The sequence below is a fragment of the Amia ocellicauda genome, chromosome 5 (assembly GCF_036373705.1).
Source record: "Amia ocellicauda isolate fAmiCal2 chromosome 5, fAmiCal2.hap1, whole genome shotgun sequence".
Lineage (NCBI taxonomy): Eukaryota > Metazoa > Chordata > Actinopteri > Amiiformes > Amiidae > Amia > Amia ocellicauda.
In genome coordinates this window covers 22,478,241-22,500,646 of record NC_089854.1, presented here as the reverse complement: position 1 = coordinate 22,500,646, position 22,406 = coordinate 22,478,241, and the positions used below count along the sequence as shown (strand labels likewise).

The 22,406-nt window shown below is 42.0% G+C and overlaps 2 protein-coding genes across 3 annotated transcripts in view; one reads left to right on the top strand and one right to left on the bottom strand.

The window, feature by feature from the left end:
- ntn1a (netrin 1a) overlaps positions 1–16,099 on the top strand; it is a 68,591-nt gene extending 52,492 nt beyond the window's left edge. For both annotated transcript variants that reach the window (XM_066704351.1, XM_066704350.1), the window contains exons 6-7: positions 3,107–3,181; positions 11,689–16,099. In XM_066704351.1, the coding sequence (XP_066560448.1) occupies positions 3,107–3,181; positions 11,689–12,017 (404 nt within the window). In that variant the 3' untranslated portion in view covers positions 12,018–16,099. The remainder of the gene's footprint in view (positions 1–3,106; positions 3,182–11,688) is intronic.
- A 1,119-nt stretch (positions 16,100–17,218) lies between these two features.
- The window catches only part of stx8 (syntaxin 8), a 46,576-nt gene continuing 41,388 nt past the window's right edge, over positions 17,219–22,406 (bottom strand). The window contains exon 8 of the mRNA XM_066704349.1: positions 17,219–17,918. Within this exon, the coding sequence (XP_066560446.1) occupies positions 17,851–17,918 (68 nt within the window). The 3' untranslated portion in view covers positions 17,219–17,850. The remainder of the gene's footprint in view (positions 17,919–22,406) is intronic.

The window sequence follows — 22,406 nt, the reverse complement described above, 5'->3', positions numbered from 1 at the left end:
TTTGAAGCACTTCGAGTTAGTGGTTTACACTTAGTTATTTAGACGAGTTTAGAAGTGCTCTAATTGTGAATTTATGCACTGCTAATTAAGGGACCCCTCTCAGGAAGAGGTGTGAATACAGCCCATTGTTCAGACTATGGGATGTGAGAATTGTTGTTATCTATTATAAAAGCACATCATTGTGTAATGCAGCTGTGCAAGCATAGGCCTACATATTTTATGTATTATTATTATTATTATTATTATTATTATTAGTTATTAGTAGTAGTAGTATAGGGCAGTGTTGGTATTAATATTTTACACTACTCCAATGTATTGTTTAGCACATTTATTACACTTTGTGATTTGCGGGAAATATTTCCACCCCCACGCGAGGTTTCCTGTCTTCTTGCTGGCAGCAAACAGTCCACTGACGTCACCGAAACGCTGTTTACATCACTTAATTCAATTTGGATAATGAGCATAATTAGAGTCTGATTTTACACATTATAGCCGCGGTATCTGCTGCAGGCATCCAGACACATCTTTAATGTCGCGTTTTAACGTTAAATGCAAATTGCTTGTTTGGGTTTTTGGCTTACTTTTAAAATATTTCTTCATTTGAATTCATTTTATTTTTGCTTAATTCTCATTGTCTGTGGGGGGGTGGGATCAAATTGATTTCTCTTTCTTTCTGTTGCCAATCTCTGCAGCTCCAGGCAAGAGCTTTAATCTAGTTACATGCTTTATTTGCTGCAATTTGTTTTTCAATCATTCTTGCTGAGACAGCCCTCCTGTGCGCTCGTTTGCACCTGATGATTGCGCCGTGTCTGTCGGAGAGCAATTGCAGTCGACTCTGGGAAAAGCATCAATAGGCATGAAATGAAACCAAAGCAGTATCGTTCTTACCTGAAGAGGTTTACACACGATAGTCTTTCTTCCACACACCCTTGCCACTGCTGCAATAGTAACATATATATCTCCTGGAGATTGTATTCACTTTGATTTGGTTTGCACTACAGTTATCAAACTCATATTAAAATTGTTCTAGTATATTTGCAATACGTCAGTTCTGCCAAAGCTTGGTGTAGCCCGTGAGAGGATGCAACATCACTGCTTTCCCTTTATTTATGTTTCCTGTAGCTACTTAACTGTTAATTAATTCAAAGTTAAAGACTAGTTACAAAGGTGACCAAAGCCACTGAATAATCAGCTAGGCACATCAATATCACATGCCAAACAAATGCATTTATTCCATTGGCTACCAGGATCTGTAATATACACTGTAATATAAGACTAATATACAGCCTAACTATTCACTTTTAATTTGTTAATCAACATATATATATATATATATATATATATATATATAGAGAGAGAGAGATAGAGATAGATATAGATAAGAATATATAGATATAGATAAAAAGAATATGTGACTCTCTCTCGCTATATATGTATGTATTTCTTACTTACTTTAGGCCGAAATGGGTCTACCGCCCTGCACTTGTGCAATGTCTGTGATGTCACAATTTTACAATTCCTCCGTCTCTCCTGGAAGACGAGTTGCAACCCCTCCGATGTATTTCTAGTGTATGTCTGGAATAAAAACAAAATCCACTTCCACTCGCTCAATGGACGACACAAAGACGACATTTGTACACATTGTGGGGGATTGGTTCTTAATGGGAATTTCAGATGCCGCTGCCCCAGTGGCGGAGCTGGTGTCCGGGGGGTTTGCTAATGGGAAACGAGAGTTATCAAAGGGAAGTATCATGACGGCATCAAAGGGGGTAGAGGAAAACAAAGCATTTCTTTCCCCCTTCTTCATTTACATGGAAATGAGGTGGAGTTGATATGGACTCCTCAGATTCATTTACTTTGGCTTCCCTTTTTTCCCCTCCACTATCCAGTGCTGATTTCGCGTTTACTAGTAATGTTTTCTCTCTCCTAGTTTTTTTCTTTTTTTGGTTGCATTTTTTCTCTTCTGCCCGTTCCCCCGGCAACCTCATTCACACAGAATATAAAAGAAAATAAAGGGCTGGCAGGACCTAGGGGTGGACAAAACAATGAAGTTTGTTCATATTCAGGCCATCTGAAAGGTCCTCTCCCTCTCCACCCCCCCATTCCCCAATCATCCTCCCACCCTCCCTCCCTCCTCACTAAAAAAGGGGGTTATTACAATGTGTGGGGAGAGAAAAGAGAGAGCAAGAGATATTCTGGCTCAAATTTGTGTCGGTCGAAGCAGGAGAAAAAGGAAACAAATGATTTTAATTTTCTGTTTGGCCTGGTGTCACACATTTCTGCTACAAAAGATCCCTGGCATCGTAACAACATGGCGGAGGCAATCAATAAAGTGTTTGGCGCCCCTGCCTGCGAGGTTAACACCAAGCAGTGTTTGTGGGATTATATCCATATGCAAAGTCATTTATCATAAATCTGTGAGGTGTTTGGCTGCGGCAGAAGGTGTTTCACTGGAGATCTGGAACAGACCTTGGCACTTTTCTTTGTGAAAGGCCGCAGAGCAATTTGGCTGGGCCGCAGCAAGGCATTTATGTGTTCACCGTAGTGGAGTGGACACCAAAAGGCTCCGCTGACACGTCATGGGCTACTAATTTCCTCTCTGACCTCCTTTTGTGTCCTGGTGACCTAGTCCCCCGAATCCCAATGCAATGAATGCCAAAGTTTGACACAGGCCGAGGTCGCGAGGGCCGAGGGGGTGGGGGGGTTGACAAGGAGAGCTCTATAGGGCTTAATCAGGTCCACAGTGGCAGTTTGACAGCAGGGGGAAATTTGTGTGGCTCTCAAAAGACCTGGGTGGCACAATAAGCAAGGCCCAGAGGTCTCATATTAGAGGCCGGGACAGCCGGCAGCCAGCGAAAGCATTTACCAGGCAAGAGGCCTTTGTGAAGGCTTTTCTATAGAAATGAAGGCATTCCTGAATGCCCTGTGAGCCCTATTAGACAACACAATTGAACCTGGCAGATGGGTATCACAAGCAGCAAAGGTATTCAGAGCCACGTAGTTGGAGTATTCTCTCTCTCTCTTTCTTTTTTTAGTTTTAACGGAGACTAATGTATGTTTTTCTTGTTCTTGTCCTCCTTCTCCTCCATCCTTCCTTCGGGTGCAGACTGCGATTCCTACTGCAAGGCGTCCAAAGGGAAACTGAAGATCAACATGAAGAAGTACTGCAAGAAAGACTACGGTGAGTAACAAATGCTCTGCAGAAGTCCGTGTCTGAAGTGAACAGGAGCTTCTAGGCAAAGATTCATAGGAAGCTGTTTGTCACATTTTCATAAATTGCAAAGCTGGGCAATTTCCCGTCAGTTTTGAAAGCTTAAAAGTAAAGAATGCCTGGGAAGGGAGGGAACAGAGAAAGGACTTAGCTACTCTGTGTTGATAGATGGTTCAGCAGGTATTTAAAGGGTACGTTTATCAAACTGACACCGAGACTTTAACACTTTTAGAAATCCCGTTTAAGAGGAGATCTGCATTTTCCTTTGTGTGCCAGCACTGTTGCAATTAATTACTAAAACCAACTTGTAATTAAAGAACGTTATGTTTTTTCAAACTTGGCAGACCACACTAGCATTATTTAATGTTGGATACAAAGCTTACACTTCCTTCCACTACTGCAAAAGTTGTTTGTTTGTGTTTTTTTGTGTTTTCTTTTTAAAGCAAAACACACACAGATAATAGAGATGCACATTTGTAAATGTCTTATAAAAATGGTATTATAGAGGGTAAACCATAGGCAGTGTTTAACCCTTTCAGGTGTCAAATCTGTTTATAACAATAACTTTCTATATTACTATATACGCTTACATAGGTGAGAAAATCAGTTGCCATAAAATGAAAACTTTTGCCTCATAAATAATGTGTCAGAGCACAGAACCTACAGTATGTAATGTAGCACCTTTTATTCCTCTTGTGTGTTTTTACTATTTAGTTCCATATGACCTATCGTGAAGTCATGATATACTACACACCGTATGGAAAATGTGCTTCAAATCGCTGTTACATGGAATAGAGTCTTCTGATCTCAGACACCTCTTCACATTAAAGCGTTCAATTTGGTTTCGAACGGGCCATTGAATCTTGGTGCACGGCTGCACAAACTCTCATATCTTCTCCCTGCGGACACACGTCTCTCAGTGTAGTGTGGAGAAAGGTGTGTCCCGTTACAGACGCGCCCCCAGGGACAGCCCGGCCGGTCTGCGCGATCCTCTGACTCAGGGCCGCGTGTGAGAGCGTGTCGGTTCCATCTCCCGCTGTTCTTCCCCCAAGACTTTCAAAACACACTTCAAAAAAGGTGGAAGCAAAAAAAAAAAAGACTCAAGAGCCGGTGCGGCGCTTCAGCGAGCCCCATTAAAGAACAGCCTCTCCGATGGCTGGGGTCTGAGCCAAGGCGTGCTGAGGATACCAATGTTATTGCTGGCCGCCCACGCAAAGATGTTCAAAGTGTCTCCACATGTTGAGCTCATTCCTGATATTCCACAGTCAGAAAGGCAGAAAGGTATTACTAGGCCCTGGGTGTGAGCCAGGATCCCGCTGGTGACGAGCATTTCCAGCACAGCTCGACAAGACCTCAGTGAAAGCTGTGACTCATTTGATTTTCTCCCCCCCTCAGGGGGTACATTGCTGGAACTTGGAAGCATCAGATGGCTGCACAAGGGCCCCCGCTGCTCCCTCTTACAGTCCTCCTCAATTACAAATTACAGGCAATTTCCTCTCTTCCCCCGAACCAATCCTGGCCGAGCTCCCTCACCGCCAGGGCTCGTTCGCATCGTCTCTCTTTCAGCCCGCGATCGTCAGGAGGTCTTTGTCGCTGACAGGGAAAGCCTCGCTCAGGATTAGATGGCAGGAGTGCAGGAGTGCAGGAGTAGGCCGCTGTCCGTCCTGCTGGGAGCGGTTCACGGACTGCCTCAAGGCCATGAAAGCCACCGCACTGTAATGTGCTTTGCCCCCATTAAGCCGAGGCAGCTTTATGTTTGATTATATCTTAAGTAGCATCAGAATGGTCAGACAAATATGGGAAGCGCTGCAGGCGGACGGCGGCTGGCACACTGTGGGGCGGGGAAGTCCATGAAAAAACATCTTAAGCACTGAAATCGAGACTTTCCTCTGGCTGCACTTTTGTTTATGCCGTTTTGTTTTGTTTTTGTACATTTTTGAGGTATTTTTTCTGTTCTTGAGGACCTACTTTAAGGATATTTGTAATGCTAGACATACTTTAATGGATAGTCTGGAGGTTTGAAGGAGTATAGATGAGTTACACTTGTGAGTTTGTTTTGCCCAGATACTGTTTGTCTGGTTGTCTGAAAAATCTTACTACTTTTGGCCAAAGTTTGGTGTCGATTTTGTATTTCATCCTTATGGATTACTTCCTTTGTGAGCAGAACACGGTGTTCTCAGTTTAAAAAGTTTAAAAGGCTAAAAGGTTGCCGTTTTAAAGAGCTTATAGTTTCTAATTTTTTGTACCATTCGGTGTAATTGTGTAAGTACAATCAAAAGATTAGGCCAATTTGCAATAGTGCGCCTTTTCAGACTCAACCATCGTAGTTAGTGGATTTTGGATCTAAAGCATCAACAGTGCAGTTTTCTTCTGCCTCATACAATTATCCCAATTGTATCTCAGTGGAGAGAAAATCATGGCTGAATTGTCTCATATTATCTTCAAATAAAAGAGAAGTGATTTTGATTAAAATTGGAGCTTCTCTCAGCGTCGTTTCTCTTTGACCGCTTGGTAAAGCAGGTGTAGCTTTTTGTTGCACTCAGGTCTTATTTGGTCTTGGGCCACAATTAGAAACTTTGAATCTTTAAATAACACATTTGCAGTCGCTTTTTGTTGTTGTGAATAATTTCAAAGAGCTGTTGTCCAAAGCCAATGAATGAACGCAATTTTGCAATCATTTTATTCTTTACCTATCCCATTAGGAAAGAGAATGCAATCGCAATTCATAGAGCACATTCTAGTGGTGATATTTAGGAACAACAGGAGGACAACAACTTTACAACCTGAAGGCAACTTGGTCACACATCAGCTTATCAGCAAACCTGTCTAGGTTTTACTTTGGATGAGTCTGAGCGATTTCATTTCTGAGCCACTGAGTCACTGTTTCACCTCTGTTTCTGTCTTTATTTTTTCGCCCATTCATTTTTCATTAGACTTCAGCTTCAGCATTTGCAAAAGCTATACTGAACACCGTCCGCCTCCATCAAAACAGGGAACCCCCGGCGCTGTAGCTTCTCAGGACTGACCTCACTGTCCAACACTGGATTCCCATAGAAATGACACTTGACAACGGCCAGTAAAAGACCAGGCACTCGTGAACACATCTGATTGGATCTCAATCCACTCCATTTCAGAGCAATGTTGCATACGGTTGCTGAAATCTAAGGGGAGGAATACTGATCATGTTTTACTGCCTGAGTTTACATGGATGATAACTTTAATTCCTTCGCCCACTGGGCTGACTTGAGAGAAGCAAAGCATCAATCATGCACTATAACAGCTGGCTCTCCTATAAAGATCCCCCTTCAGCAGCTCAGTGTCTGCTAATCACATGGCAAATCACCTTAAGTGTCATAAATAATGGAAGCTGAATGTCGCACGTGTGTCAGGGTTTCCAGCACTTTCATGGAGGATGCTGGCTTTGCTATAGTCTCCGATTACTCTGCCAGTGCCTTCTGTTTACAGCTGATCCCTTGCTGGAAAACGAGAGCGCTCAAAAATCATGTGGGATTGTCTCCTACTTCCTGCTACACTTCCCTTAAAATCAGCCCCATTTGAGTGAAATCCACTTAACTCCAGAGGAAAGCCATTTTCAGAGCACTTCTCATATCGCTTATGTTTCGTCTTGAATCTTTGATCAAAGCTCTCCATACCCACCAGCACAACAGCTAAAGTAAATGACGTAAAAACTTTTCTGCATGGTATTATTAGGACTCACACTTTTCAGTTTTATTGGGTGACCAAAATCCAGGCACCTGTAGTAAGAAATCTAAAATAAGCAACACTTCACGTGACCCTCACGTAGGGTATAGTGTCGTTAATTTTCAAAGACTGCAATAAGACTGGATATACTCCTCAAGGCAGTTATTACAGTTGAGTGCGTTGTTGGGTAAACCATTAATGTTTTAAAGAAATTACTTGTTGCTCAGGTGAACGTTGGGTCAAGCTTCCATGGTCACCCTATGTATATGTTACAGATGTATCTATGGAAGAAGTGCAGTGCAGCTACAGCCAAAATAGATTAATGATTATTTAAGAGATAAGAGGCCTGGGATTGTAGGGACAATCTTTACGGTTTATTTTTCTCCAAACAGAAGAGCATGGCTGGCTCTTGCTTTGTTTTGTCTGTCTGTGGCATCTTTGGGAAATACAATTATTTTATTGCATACATTCACTGCCTGAGCATTTTCCAATTCCAGCCACCACCCTTCCCAAAGCCCTTTGAATCGCAGTCCCCGGGGGAGTCTCGCCGATTCCTGGAGAACAGCGCAGTTTGGTCCCTCTGCCTTTATACCCGACTGTCTCGTATCCAACAGCTTTAAATCTGGTCTGTCAGCACACAGAACGCATCCAAACACAGACGAGCACATGCCAAGATGCAAATGTGTGACCCAAACACAACAATGTGCACACAAAGAACACAGAAGCATCGCATTAAAAGATGCACAAAATGTTCCCCCCAACAATTTTGGACATTTCCTTTTCTTTCAAGGTTTTTATTTGCTCTCCGCACGGTGTGTTCTGCTTTACATACATTTTATTACCTCAAAGTTCCAGGGCAAAGATTAGCAAGTGAGTCGGGCCCGTCTGTCTGTATATGGAGACGAGAGAGAAGAGGAGCCCCCCCCACCCCCCCGGAGTCCCTCGCCCCGTTACAGAGGAACCACCACAGACACATGACAGGTCTCGGCTCTAATTACAGGCAGACCACCCCCTTAGCATCGTGTCTGGTCCGCGGGCAGCGGGTATCGCTGAGGTGCTAATAACGTGCTTGAAAGCTGCGGCCGCTAGCGGTGGGCAAGTGTGAATTTATTAGTTGCCCAGGTCTTTTTAAACAGACAGGCCCAACATTAACAAGAGCTAACAGACGCGGGCGGCCTGGCTGCCACTGAACTCCGCCTGTGCACCACAAAGCAGGGGGCGCGGGGGAGGGTCTGCCGTTTCAAACGTGTTGATTCTGCTCCTGTGAAACATCCATGGAGTCGGGTCTGACAGCTGGTGACTGATTGCTACCAGGGAATAGAAACGCATAGCCGTATAATGTTTATATGGATTTTTAATTGTTTTTATTGTATTTATTTTTAGGAGGTCCGCGCTATGTAACTAAGGGGATGTGGTTTATAATCGGGGATATTCCAGCTTGACACACAGGGACCGATGTACAATGAATCAAAGGCTGTTGTGTTTGTGGATGCCTCGCGCCCTTATTAAAGAGGGGCTCACAATACGGTTTCAGAGCCGTGTCCGCTGGGGCGTGCGTAGCCCCGGCAGCAGCAGAGAGACGCTCACGCATGACTAAACAGAGGCCACGGAGGATCGACCGCAGATCAGTCGCATTAATTTAATAGTTAGAGGGGATGGAGGTGGGGGGCTACAGTGTTGTAATTAAATGTGTACTAATTTGATTATTCCCTTCTTTGCAAACGCGGAGGTCAGGGACAGCCCTGCGCCACGCAAAGGGAAACAGCAGGATCCTTGGCATTCATTTGCATAGTCTTTTTCTTTCTTTCTTTTTCTTTCTTTCCCTTCCCTCCTTCGCCTCATCTCTGCAGTTAGTCAATCCCCGGGTATTGACAGACCATATTGTCCACTATGAGAAAGCGGGGGCATTTTCATTTGTCAATGCCGCATTCATGGCCAATTTCCCCCACTTTCATGCCCTCCCCAAACACAGCCTGTAGAACAGTGACCTGAGAGGAGGGAGGCAGGAACCGCTGTGCCCCTGCCACTCAGTGTGTGTGTGTGTGTGTGTTTGCCAGGCAGTGTGTGCTGGCAAAAGTCACAAGGGCTCGGAAGTTGTTTTATAGCAATGTAGGACAAACACATAGATATGATTTTTTCCTCTCTCCGAGTTTTTTGCACAAGGATCATGTTCACAATAGACTTTATAAATGTCTCTATCATATCTGGCATTCTAGGCTGTTTATTTATGTATTTATCTTATGGAATGGCATCCCTGGATATGATTGAGATATTTTACTATTGTTCGATCTTATTCTTATCAATCTTCAGGTAAAATTATTTCAGTAATTTGCTATGATTTTCGCCTTCGATTACAGATTTGTTGAGAAGTGCTGAATGTACATACTCTTTTAGATGATTGTTTCCAAGGAGTCATGGAGTAGTTTATACTGATATATGTGTCTAAAACGAACAGTGTGTGAAGTTTGGCCATCACTGTTGTTTTAAAGGAGAAGGCTGGTAGCAGATCCTTTTAGTGCTTTTCTGTGATCCTGCAGGGTCCCCGCAGGGCCGCCGGCTCAGCTTCTGGCAGCGAAGGCTTTTCTGTAGCTGGGAAGACAAACAGTGTGCCCCCCCCTCTCCCTTTTTTCTTCCTAGACGAGCAAGTTGCCTTCAGCCCAAAGACACACTGTTTGTGAATGGCTGGCATCCGAGAGAGTTCTCAAACGATCCCCACAGGCCTCTTTTCTTTAGTAATTGCTGGCAATTTGCTCGCGCCGGGCCCACATGGTCATACTGGACATTTTTTCCGCAGTTATCCGGACAATGGACGCCGTTCGAAAGCACCAGTTTGCATTCATTGGAAAGAGCACTTCCTATGGCATTTCAGATAATGCCTCCATGACATATTTCTCAAACAATACCCTTATATCAACTCTCCCGCTCTGAAAGGCTGGCAGACGCGATTGAGATGCCCGTACGGCTCTGCGGCTTCCATTTCTCTCCTTGCATTCAAGCACTGAAATAAATGTGTGTGTGTGTGTTGTAGTGTTCAATACAGAAAGTTATTTAACCCTCTTTCTTGCCTCAGAAAGTTTCATTGCAGCACAGTTTTCCTTTTCTTTAGCCTGTCTTTTCACCACTGCTATTGAAGCTAAACAGAGTCACTTGGGCTGCTTTACACCCAATAATCGGTGCTGCAAGGATTTTCCTCATTGTGAAGTAATTAGCTTTGATGTGTTGGCCTGTATTAGAGTACAGTAGTTTAATGGAAAAATCAGCCCCCCCCTTCCTGTGAGGCACAGTGGTGGGCGACAACCCTGGCAGGAGTGCGATGCGTATGAAGTTAAAAGCTGATTAGCGCCATGTTGGTATTCTTCACATGAGATGCAGCTGAAAGTGCTGGAGGTTATAAATGTTCTCCTGCCTTTTCCGTCCATCTCTAAGATGGTGTTTCTGGGCTGCATTGAGCAGCTGGGGTCAGAGATTAGTAGAGATCCTGATTTTTCACATTCAGGTTTTCTAGGCTCCTAGTTTTGGCAGCTGCAATGTTCTTCACTAACTACTATTAACAAACATAGTTGAACAGCTATAAAACGAGGAATTCAAAGGTGTGAAGGAGTCCCCACAAGGAGATGCCGAATTCGCCGTACATTTTGCCTAAAAGCAAATATGAACAAATGCAGTGAGGAAAAAATAAGATCATCTTGTCCAGGAGGTAGAGCTGTCAAACTTCTCTATGTGCAAAAAACTGAAAAAACAAAACAATGAAAGTGGTATCTACTGGAGATGCTTTACAGCCTGGAAACAGAATGTGAATGGCTTCTGTTTGGCAACTCAGTCCGCTGTAAATTGCAGGAGAAATAAACACACCGGTTTTATAGCTCTCAACCTCAGAAGCACACCAGTGTTTATAGTCTTCGCGCCACGGGGCACTTTCTCAGCATTTTCATAATTTCTTTTAGTTCGTTACAAAAACAAAATAAAAATAATCTGATGTTTGGCAAAAACCTGCGGCTGTTTTCTTCTTTTTAACCTTCTTGTTTGAGGAAGGAAAAGCAGTTTCTAGGGTAACGTCCACGGCCGCAGTCAAACATTAGTCAGTTTTACTTGTCGGGGAGGTGTTCTTTGAAATGTACATAGCGGGCGCTGATTCCCTTGGCTGGGAAATCTATGGCAACTGTTGCCGTGATAATGAATATGCTGGTCTACAAAACAAGGAGAGGTCAGAGGTCGTGGCTGGAGGAAGGAAAGGGAAGTGTGGGGAGGACAGCGCAGGTCAGCGACTCAGATACAGTAAAATGCCAGAGACAATGGTTAACCTGTAAAACCCTTTAGTTGTACAAAAAAGCTTTTAAAACAGAGAATGTTATTATTAAATTCTAATTAATTCCGATTGTGTCTTCTTTTTGTTTGTGTATCTACAAAAACATGTTCTAGCATTACATTTGTAATATCAGATCCCTGAAGATGTACAATATATATGTTTTATTTACTGAACAGTGTGAATTTATATATGACATCACATACATAAATTCCCAAAGCAAACCCATGGAATTAGGGTGGAAATACGTCAAAATAAGTTGAAGAATATGATCCCAGAGAGCTTAAAACAATTAATCCACATCAGAGAGTGCGTAAGGAAAGATAAAACATGTATCCTCTCCGTCAACCACATACAGACAATGATATGTGCTGCCATTTTTAATACCATACTGATGTGTTTTCTCTCTCCCTCTCTGTATCTCCTCTTTCTCCCTGTATTTGGTGGTGGGGGGTTGCGGTTCCTCCCACAGCGGTGCAGGTGCACATCCTAAAGGCGGACAAGGCCGGGGAGTGGTGGAAGTTCACGGTGAACATCATCTCAGTGTACAAGCAAGGCGAGAACCGCATCCGCCGCGGGGACCAGTTCCTGTGGGTGCGCGCCAAGGACGTGGCCTGCAAGTGTCCCAAGATCAAGCCCGGGAAAAAATACCTGCTGCTGGGCAACGATGACGACTCCCCGGACCAGAGCGGGGTGGTGGCGGACAAGGGCAGCCTGGTGATCCAGTGGAGGGACACGTGGGCCCGGCGGCTCAGGAAGTTCCAGCAGAGGGAGAAGAAGGGCAAATGCAAGAAGGCCTAACGGGCGACGCGCTATTCCCAGTGAAAGAACATGGATGGGCGAGAGAAACAGAGAGAGGGAGGGAGAGCGAGATGGAGGGAGAGAGACTGTTGCTGCTTTTGAGTAGAAGCATGAAGAGAATATTAGGATGATTTTTTTGTTTTTGTTTTTTTAGGAACGTTGTGAAGGAGCTCACTTTGAATTTTTTTTTTCAATGTTTTTCCTTCAAGATTTTTTTATTTTTTGTGGATTTGCCGAGTTTGCACCTAATATTACAAGTATATAAAGTCTTTTGTATTTTTTTTTAATGTTTGCGTAACATTTCATTTTTTTTTTTTTTTTAAACAGACCATTGTAGTACAGCTATAAAAACCAAGCTACTGTATCCCTTTTCTGTCCCAAAAGCAGCGTGAATCCTTTTTTTTGGGGGCGGGCTTTGTTTATTTTTTTTAGCACAGCTGTCCAAGCGACAGGGGAGGCTGGTGGGAAGGAAAAGGGGGCGGAGCTGCTGACATTTTTCGGGTGACTGCCAGGTGCGAAGCCTGGACACAAGAAACTGTGTAACCGTACAACAAGGAAAGTGTTAACACTTTAGATGTATAGTACAACTAAGCTTTTGTTGTGGTTCCTGCATTCAGTATCAGAAAAAAAAGAAAAATTGAAAGTTTCACATATTCTGTATTGCTGTGGCCCGTAAGCCACCTGTAAACACTCTGTTGTGGAACTGCTCTTGCGGACAATACCTCAAAAATATTATAGTTCACTCTGTGATGAGATATTAAAGTGCCATAAGTGTATGTTTTGGGGGGGATCAACGGTTTAATGTGCAGAGTCTCAAGTTCAGGGGGAGGCCGCTACAGCCCCAACCTGCCTGGGGTGTCCGATTGAGATGTCCACACTGTATGTCCTAACCAATGTTCTAACAAGCTTTGCACGTGTTTTGTCGACCATGACAGCAATGCCCCGAGATCTATACTCAAACATATGACTTCCAGCTACCACTGGGATTGAGACCAGGCCTTCGTGGGGATGTGGAGAACTGGTTTAGCGTTTGGATAGGTGGCTCAAGATGCACTTATAACTTAATATTATGTATACATTACAGTGTTCCTCACCGATCTCGTGACTATTTGCCTGTGAGTAAATGTTTTCTTGTCTGTATATTACACTTTTGTTGCAGGAAAAGATAAGAAGATAAAAAGCAAAAACAGGAACACAAATCCATGCAGCTAGGCATTTTCTGTAGGTCGCTAAAGTAGTCAGGTAGGAATAAACTTAATCTGTAGGACACATGCACTCAGCACTATCTTTCTTTGGCAGATTGAGCTCAGTTTACTTTTCCAAACCGGCGCTGCTGTTTTTATTTTTTAATTTATTGTTTTACTTAATTCCCACCTGTAAGAAGATATTGGATTACTTGTGTGACCTCTTTCGGATATTCATACATTACTCTCCACAGACTACAACTATGTCCTACAGTTTACTTTTTATTTGTATAACTGGAACAAAGATCCATCTTCTAGACCCTCAACATCCATCCAAATCTATTAATAAGGTTAAAAACTAAATATTCAAACTTTAGTAATCAGAATAACATTTAAGAAGATAATCTGAAATATCTGTTTAAATAATCAAGATTCCTACCAATACTGGCAATGTCTCCAGAGAATTTAAGTCTTAAAAAGTATGAAACAGAATTAAAATTAGTAAATTAAACAACAAAAAGCTTTGTAAATGTCTCATGCAATCATTCTTCTGTGAACTAGGCTTACTGATATTTCCTTATTGTCATTCTTTCTGCAGGGCCCAAACATAACCAATAGATTGTCAAATGCAAATATAAAAACAAAACATAGCAAGACTCATTATATTAGAGGGATAACTTTTTATTCCCGAGTGCAGGTGGTCCCTAGAAAAGGTTTCAACATTAATCCATTCTTCTACAGGTGCGGAGGAAAATGATCAATAAACTGCCACTGACTGAACAATTAAAACCACTACAGACCCATTGTAGATTCTACAGTCAGAGTATAAATACATAAATAAAGGATTTGTGTTCTAAACCTATTACTGTTGCTTAGTCATATTAACGAGTATGAATTCATTTTCTTTCTTTTTGTAAAATAAATAAATACAGTAAATAAATCAATATGTGATAGATGTGTGCATTTTGGGGAAAAAAGGTGTGGAGGTTATTTGGTACTGAACTGAAGGGGGTTACGAGTTGTTAAAAATGTTATTTGTATAGTTAGTATTTTTTATGTAAAACTTAACTACATTATATATATATATATATATATATATATATATATAAATATTATTAACCGGAATTTAAAATATTGTAGATTGAAACAAAAGAATAGAAAGTATACTTTTTCTTTTGTTTTATTGATCCGACAGGACTGTAAACTCATGTTTATACAAAGGTGGCAGGCCTTGAAACTCTCTTGGCCTTTTTTAGAAATGAAAGCAGTCATGCATGCGGTACAGCGACAGCAGATTTCAATTCAGTCCACCGTCAATGCCAAACAAAATTGGGATTTATTTCCTGACAAGCACCTGACCACAGGCCTCAGTCCGTGCGCCTGAACGCAGGTAAAACGCTTCTATATTGTTGCTTCCATGCCGCAACCAGATAGCCAATCAAGAACATCCTGAACATTTTTAATTCAGTTTTGATATCTATTACCTAAGGAATAAACAGTATTCCTCCTCAGCAAAACACATATCACCCCTTTACCGGCGACCAACTCTAAATTTGTCACGTCTAAAGTTGTTTCTAATTGTTTTTTGTATAATGGTAATTCCTTCCAGATTACAGCACTGTTTGCTGCATAGATTCCATTCCCTGTGTGGGTAGCAGAGCACACACAGACATCAGCGTAATACATGTCTTCAAATGTTGCATCAGTTCAGATGGGACCGGGAGAATAGCACTCCTCAATACACAGAACAAAACACTCAAGAACACATTGCAGAATAATGGTTACCCTCCTGACGGGCTAAGCAGCCTATAAGACACACACGACTAACAGGCAGATTTTTGGGGACACGATGCACAGGGGTGTGCTTGCCAGTCTACATGTATGCCAAGGGAATCGCCACTGACCGTGTGCCTTTACAATATCATCATGCAGAGCAGGCGGAGCCTAGACAATGACCAACACTTCCAGTCTGTCCAGTACACATAACCACATTAATGAAACGACACCCCCTAAACATGCCTGCCTTCCATACACAATGCATGACTGCTTCACTATCAGAGAAAGGACATCGGATGGGATTGCAGCTAGTATTTTACAGGGGCTTCAGAAAGAGTTTGCTCTCAGAGGAGACAATAATAAAGATTAAAACAGAACAAGGTGTATTTCATTTAGAGGAGATTAAAGAAGTACATTTAAAAACAAGTGTTGAATGATCTAAAAGCAAGACACAAATTAAGATGCTTCATGTCTGCACATTAAATTATTTCCTGACTCTACTGAAGCAACAATATTCAGCAGGAATGACTGGGGTAAGATGGTGGTGCAGGAGAAAACAGTCCAGTGAGGTGAGGGTAGTACGATTCTTCAGTGTATGGAGCATTTCTTTTACACGTGTGCTTTGATGTCTCACAACGGTGAATATGTACTATTGTGATTCTACAGATTGGCATTCATTACAATACAAAATGTAACTGTACCCATGCTTTGCTAGGATTATAACCAAAACAGTATTTATACCACTGTCAAAACAACGGAGAAAGAAGCAAAGAAAGTCTCACGATTGGATCTCTGTTCCACGCAGACCTGTCGGACATTTAATTTTGTTCATACCTTTGGAATTGTAAATGTTGTTTAGTTGTGGCCATTGCATAATTCTGCAATGTTTCTCTACAATGCATACTAATATATTATGGTTATTATATATGGATATATTTAATGACACATGAAACATTGTGGGTTTTATTTTTTGTCTTTTTTTGGTGTTGTTTTCTGTTTTTTTTTTGTTTCATTTTGGTTCTTAGATGGCTGTGATTAAACCAGAAGGAATCTGTAACTACTGAGCACCAACCTGGTAGAACTTAATCCAGAATTCAGTTTAAATAAACTCCTGTAAACTTACCAATGTGTTTTTCTGTGTGAAGCTAAAGAGGCATTGTTTCTCGGTTGGGCTTTTATGCCGAGACTGTGCCGTACGTCTGGATTCAGGTGGGACTGAACTGCAGGCGTGTGCTCCAATTCACACACAAGTCAATGAATAACTTCAAAACCTCAGCCATAAAACTACCACCAATTACAGCTAATTGCGCACACTTCAACTTCTCCCGAGGGCGTTCGTCTACCCAACATGCCAAACATTCACTCCATACATACTGCTCAATTGCCGCCAATTGTTCAGACAATATAGTAGCCTGTACTCTGCAAAAGAGCTACACACACACAGACACAAAACAGCAACTTAATATACCAGGGAAACAACTGGACAGAACTGTTACTGCTTATATTGCTACAAAATGGAGAAAAGTTGTTGCATTATTTGAAAGTTAATTGAAGGTACTTCCAAGTGGTACTAATTATGCACATCCTAATTAATTACATTTACACCACTTACTGTAATCAGATTGACCCAGAGGAGGTTTACAATCTCATACTCACACTCTCATGGGTTCTCTGCCCATTCGCCCAGAGGTTCTGCTACAGAGGTCAAAGACGAAATATCAGAGGAGTATTTAAAATAGACCTGCCCTGTCAGCTTACTTTGAAAGACAACTAATCAAAATATGTAACTACACAAAAGAGCTACAAGTGCAAGTTATTCTGGGGGAAAACAATTAGTTACACCCAATACACAATAACTGCATTTCCTTTTAAGTCTCCAAAGCAAGTCGCCCTCCACTCCTTTCAAGGCGAAACTTGCTATATTGCGAGGTTTAAAGTAGTATTATGTCTCAGCAGAGTTCTGAGAACCACACATTCATTTCATATCTGACAAACACAACACAATAAGTATACACAGCTGTTTTGATGAAGCTTTCCATTTGGGCAGCAGCAAAAAAATAAAGATGTATTAAAGAAGCAAAGAGGCAAACAAAATGCCAGGATTTTTCAGAGAGAGACACAGTACCTCAGAAATGAGATCAATTTATCATCTTGCAGGAAAATAAAAAGTCAGAATGCAGCCATTTACATCTGACACAAACTGAGTCTGGGAAAAAGACAAACGGATTACAGACGCCAAGATTGTGTTACCGTTAAAGTAATTTATTAGAAATTACACGCATGGAACTGCTTCGATTCACAGTAAAGTAAAACAGTTAGTTAGTAACCCAGTATCATCATCATTCTTGGCTTAAATTATTCTATAAACATCATAAAATTCCATTTGCAACAGATAATAGTATATGACAACAGTAGTGTAAATATTTTCTGATATTGCTATATGAGTGGTATTAACAACCTGTTAGATCAACCATAACTAGCAGGATAATAATAATAATAATAATAATAATAATAATAATAATAATAATAATACAAAACAAGACCCAAAGAAAAACAGCACTAGTGGATGGTTGATGTAACTTTCTTTGCAATAGAATACTTTTTTACAGAAATGATCCTTAGAAAGTCAAAGATATGTGGACGAGCCGAAGCCCAAACACCCTGACAGTAGCTCTGTCCGGCAGCCTCGCGCCATCTTCATCGGCTGTTTGCACAGCTGCCACTTCCTTCGTTTTCACATATGAATCGAAAGGGGAAAAAAAAAAGAAGTACGGAGCAAAGAATAGAAGTGCACCCCCACCCCCCTCCCGGCGTCTTCGCTCCACAGCCAGCAATCAAACGGGACTCTGTGTAAATCTTCCCGGCGACTCTCATTAGCTAGTTGGCCACACAGCGACAACCACAATGGCAATTAGTAGCAGCACAATCACCACCAGCATTCCTGGAATAGGAAAACAAAAACAAAGGGATTAAAAGGGGGGTTAATGTTAAGTAAATAACTGGTTAGAAACCCCAGACGTGTTGTGGTGTCACTGGGATTACACAACGTATTGCTTTTTCAAAAGGGAGGAAGACAAATCCAATTCCCATGCCGCACAGCGGTTTCGCCTCCCGGTGTACAGCGCTGCGGATTTCACACAACACTCTCTGGCTCCCTGAACAGTGCCAGTACTCCGCCGGAATTCAAATGGTTTAATTTAACTCAACAAACAAACCAAACAAAAAAGAGAATATATCAGCAAAGGTATTGGGGGTATTAGACCAACTTTTATTGGAAGAGACCGTTGTCCACAATATCTCAATGTGTTCCGGCTATTGTAGCACCTTCCACAAAAGAGAAACACAAAAACACCTCAAAAGAGAACACAAACGTCAGCACAATCTGCTGAGGGGGACAGGAACGCGAGGGCGAAGCGGCACTGAAGACCGGTTCACAGCGCGCAGCTTCCTCGCTCGTCTTCACACTGCTGGTGAAGGAGGGCGATGGGGGGTGGGTGGCGAGACTAGCCTCAGGGGTTGGGGAGGAGGTGAGATTTAACTACTTGGTACAGTCCAATAAGGCGAAGGAGGCCCTCTGAAATGACGTATTCGTGGGAGCATTGTCTCATCCAAGCTCTGCTTAGTGATCCAGTGGAACAAGAATTTTGCTGTATTCATCACTTATCATCAAGTATTATCCATCCTGTCTGAGACTTTTTGTGGCTACATGTACACTCACAAAGAACTCATTAAAAACCTTGAAAAATGTAAATCAAGACCTCAGTCCACGTGTTCATGAATGACTCATAAACTGTCCACGAACAACTGAAGACATGACATACTTCGCCTGATGAATATATACAGAACAGTTTTAGCAAAAAATGGCAGTTCAGCAAAACAAAACTTAAAAACAATCTACAAAAAAACATACATATTTCAAAGTGTAAAGCGTGTAACAGAAAATATAAGTAGAGTAATGTGCTGTGGAGTTCAATAAACCTTGGATGACTGATGGCTCGTTCTAATGGACTCGGAGTTAATTCAGGCCTTGGTGAAGGGCGGCTTTGTTTCAAATTTCCTGTTGGCTCAACGGGTGATGAGGGATTTCTATAATGCTATTTTAGTAATAAAAAATAAAATAAAGAAAATAACCAAGTTGAGCAATCAAAATCTCAAATTTTCCTGGCTTTAAATAAACAACAACTTAGCTTAATTCTCAAAAATTGATGATAATTCTAGTACCCTAGAAGACAGTAGTGCACATTAAAATATCTGGTAAATTCTGCTAGTTTATTAATGCTCAGTATCTTAAGCATACATCAGACGTGGAAACCGAACCGTTGAAAGCCAGGCAGGACAGTCACACTCATGTCCCTAGCATCAACTGGCATAAAGCGCTCAACTCAAACAAGACCTCCAGCATCGAGCCTAGAAGCCTTTTTCACTGCCCCTGGAGCGTAGCAGAAGAATGTGGAGAAACTGTTCAAATCCCTATTGTCCAGATGCAACACAAAAAAAGCTATAAAAAGACAATTTCTTCTACATTGATCACACAATGTGGTCACTGTTATCTGTCAAGCCCAGTGTTAAATGCATGTTTTAGGGCATGCCAATATTTACTGTAAAGTATCCACTCCGCTCTCTGCCAGGAAGCCCATGGGAAACGAAGGGGGTTTCAAATCTGGCTACAATTCAAGTGGCATTTCAAAGTCAGCCAGGAACTCTGTCATAAATATGTCTTGTTTTGACAACTCCCCCTTCGACAAGAGAGAAAAGATCACCGGCTGCAGTGTAGGCAGCTATCGACTCGATAGTCACAGAGAGTGCGCTCAGATTGTGCCTCGTGCGGAGCGGTGTGTGCCATAACTGCCTACACAAACACACTGTAAGTCTTGGGTCTGTATCTGCGCTATATCAGTGGTTATTTGAAATGGTGTCATAACACTGTAGTATCTAACATAGAAACCACGCTGTTTCTTCTAGCTGGGATTAGGGTTCAAAGAACTGATTCTCCCAGATTCAGCGTAAAAGTCTAGGAACATGTGTTTCTTATGTCCATGTATAAAGATATGCATTTCACACAATGAGGAGCAGATTCCCTTGTCCAAATCCCAAAGCATTCAATCTCTGGATCTAAACAAACACTGGATAAATGGGGAGGGGACGAGGAGTAGGCTACCCTAGAAATCTGTATTTAAATTTAAACAACTTTTTAGATTGCTTACATTGCCCACAATTACCCACAACAGAGTACTGTGATTTTGCCACAATTCATAAAGCTCTAAAAATAACAGCTTTCCTCAAGTCGATACAGAACTTCAATTTTTAATTTTAATGTTTTCTTCTGCCCCCGCATTTCCAGCCTGAAACATTCTTGCCAGGAAACGGCACCATTTGTCACGTCACCTTCAGTCGACGTCTCTGGCCAGATCCACACTCGACGGGACGGATCAGATAGTGGAAATGTTTTCATAAGGTCACACTGATCCCATTAACTGTGAAGGCGGAATTATAAGGTAATGCTTTCCCCCCCATCGAACTTCAGACAAAGTCCTATTCCCCCAACCCCCTTTTCATTTCAACTGCAATGACTTCATGCTCCACGTGCAGGACTTTGATGGTTTTATTGACACATATTATACACTTTGAAGGGGATATGATACGTAGTTCACTTTGTCGTTTCAACCATATTTCTTTCTCCAAAGATCCCAGGCCTGCAGTGACCATGGAGGCTAATCCACACTACATCACAACAACTTCATTTCGCAGGCACACAAAAACCAGTATAGATGCAGCTCTTTTCATGGCCCAGCCATGAAGATTTCTTTCTTTTATATTCCTGGCATACATGGGCCTATAAAAAAAATAATCTATATCTAATTTTATTTTGACATTTCTACTCAAACTAGCAATTGTAAGAACAAATCACATAATGCTAACATAACAGCACGAGAGAACAAAACCGAATACGATTTGTAATGGTTTTAAGCCAATATCTGTTGAATGATTTTTCATTTTTTTAGGCATCTGTTTAAATATTTTTAACAAAACCTTCAGCATGTTGGTAAGAAATGCCAGTGATTCTTTGTCACCAGTGTCTTATACAAACCAGAGTCTAATACCAGAGTCTTATACAGACTAGAGTCTTATACAGACCAGTGTCTGATTGAGACACATCAAAGCATAGTCTCTTCTATGTCTTGTACTCTAGTCTGTGGCTTACTTGGTGATTTTGCTCTTCTTTTGCCGAATGCTTGCCTTCACCTCGCCAGGCACAGGAGAACTCAGTGAGCACTAATTCAAACAGCACTACTCCGTCTGGAAGGAATCTGGTGAAGATTTTAAGCTCATGCATCGCTGCAAATCTGAAAGCTGTCAGACAGTTTCAATTGTACAGAGTGGTCTCTGCTTGCTCAACTCTTGGTTTACACTACATTACAATATTATATATACATTTGCTTTCACGCATTGTCCCTTTTTAAGAAATCGCAGCCTCTCTCCGCCATGAGCCTGGCAGGAAGGTACCACACGTTGCTAATTGCTGGGTTCTGATGAAACGTGGGTTGGCGGGGCTTGGATGTGGTGCAGAAGAATCCACAGGCCTGGGTGGCATGCTGCCCTCGTTAAACAGGGTTTCTCAACCAGGCTGAGAAAGGAGGAGGCGGCTACTATAAGGGTTTAAAAAAAACAACCAAAAGAACATTTTTTAAGCATGATGCTAATGAGACAAACAAGAACGGGGCTGAAGTCACATTACTACGTCCTTGTGCAATAAAAGCCACAGGCAAATTCCATGTGCAGCACATATATTGACCCTAGCATCATCTTCACACACTTTATAATGTCTTCCCGGTCTCTCAGTGGAAAAACATGACTTGCATTTTAAAACCATAAAAAATATAATCAGAGTTTCCTTGTGGTTTTACTTGGACATATAAATTAAAACAGCAGCCGACCCTTCTGAGGTAACACGGGAGGTATTAATCCTCTGGAGCAATCACTCTTTGTGCCCATTATATTAGTAAGGGCCACTCTCACTGTGGAGGCACCAAATTCGAGGTTTTCATTTTCGTGTTGAAATCCACGGCCCTGGACAGGATTAAACACCCCTCTTCCCGCCTCCGGCTTTGGATTTCGTAGAACTGTCATCATCCTCCTAAGTAACTAAATAAGCTACTTCTGACCTGGCTTGTGTTGCCATCTGACAATAGTCACGTTCGCGGGCCAAGTAGATTAGGGCTCTCGGCATTCAGGGGCAGCACTGCCTCCCCAGTCTGCCTCAAAGTCAAAGTGACCACCCAGAGCTTGAGGGGGCAGGCGGGCCGCAAACGGGCCATTCAGTCGCCGGGCGCTTTAGTGCTTCAAGTCAGATTTGATGGAGAGAAGGGAAAGAGAAAAGAGAGGGAAAAAAGGCAGCAAAACGTGACCCCCCCACCCTTTCATTGTCCTC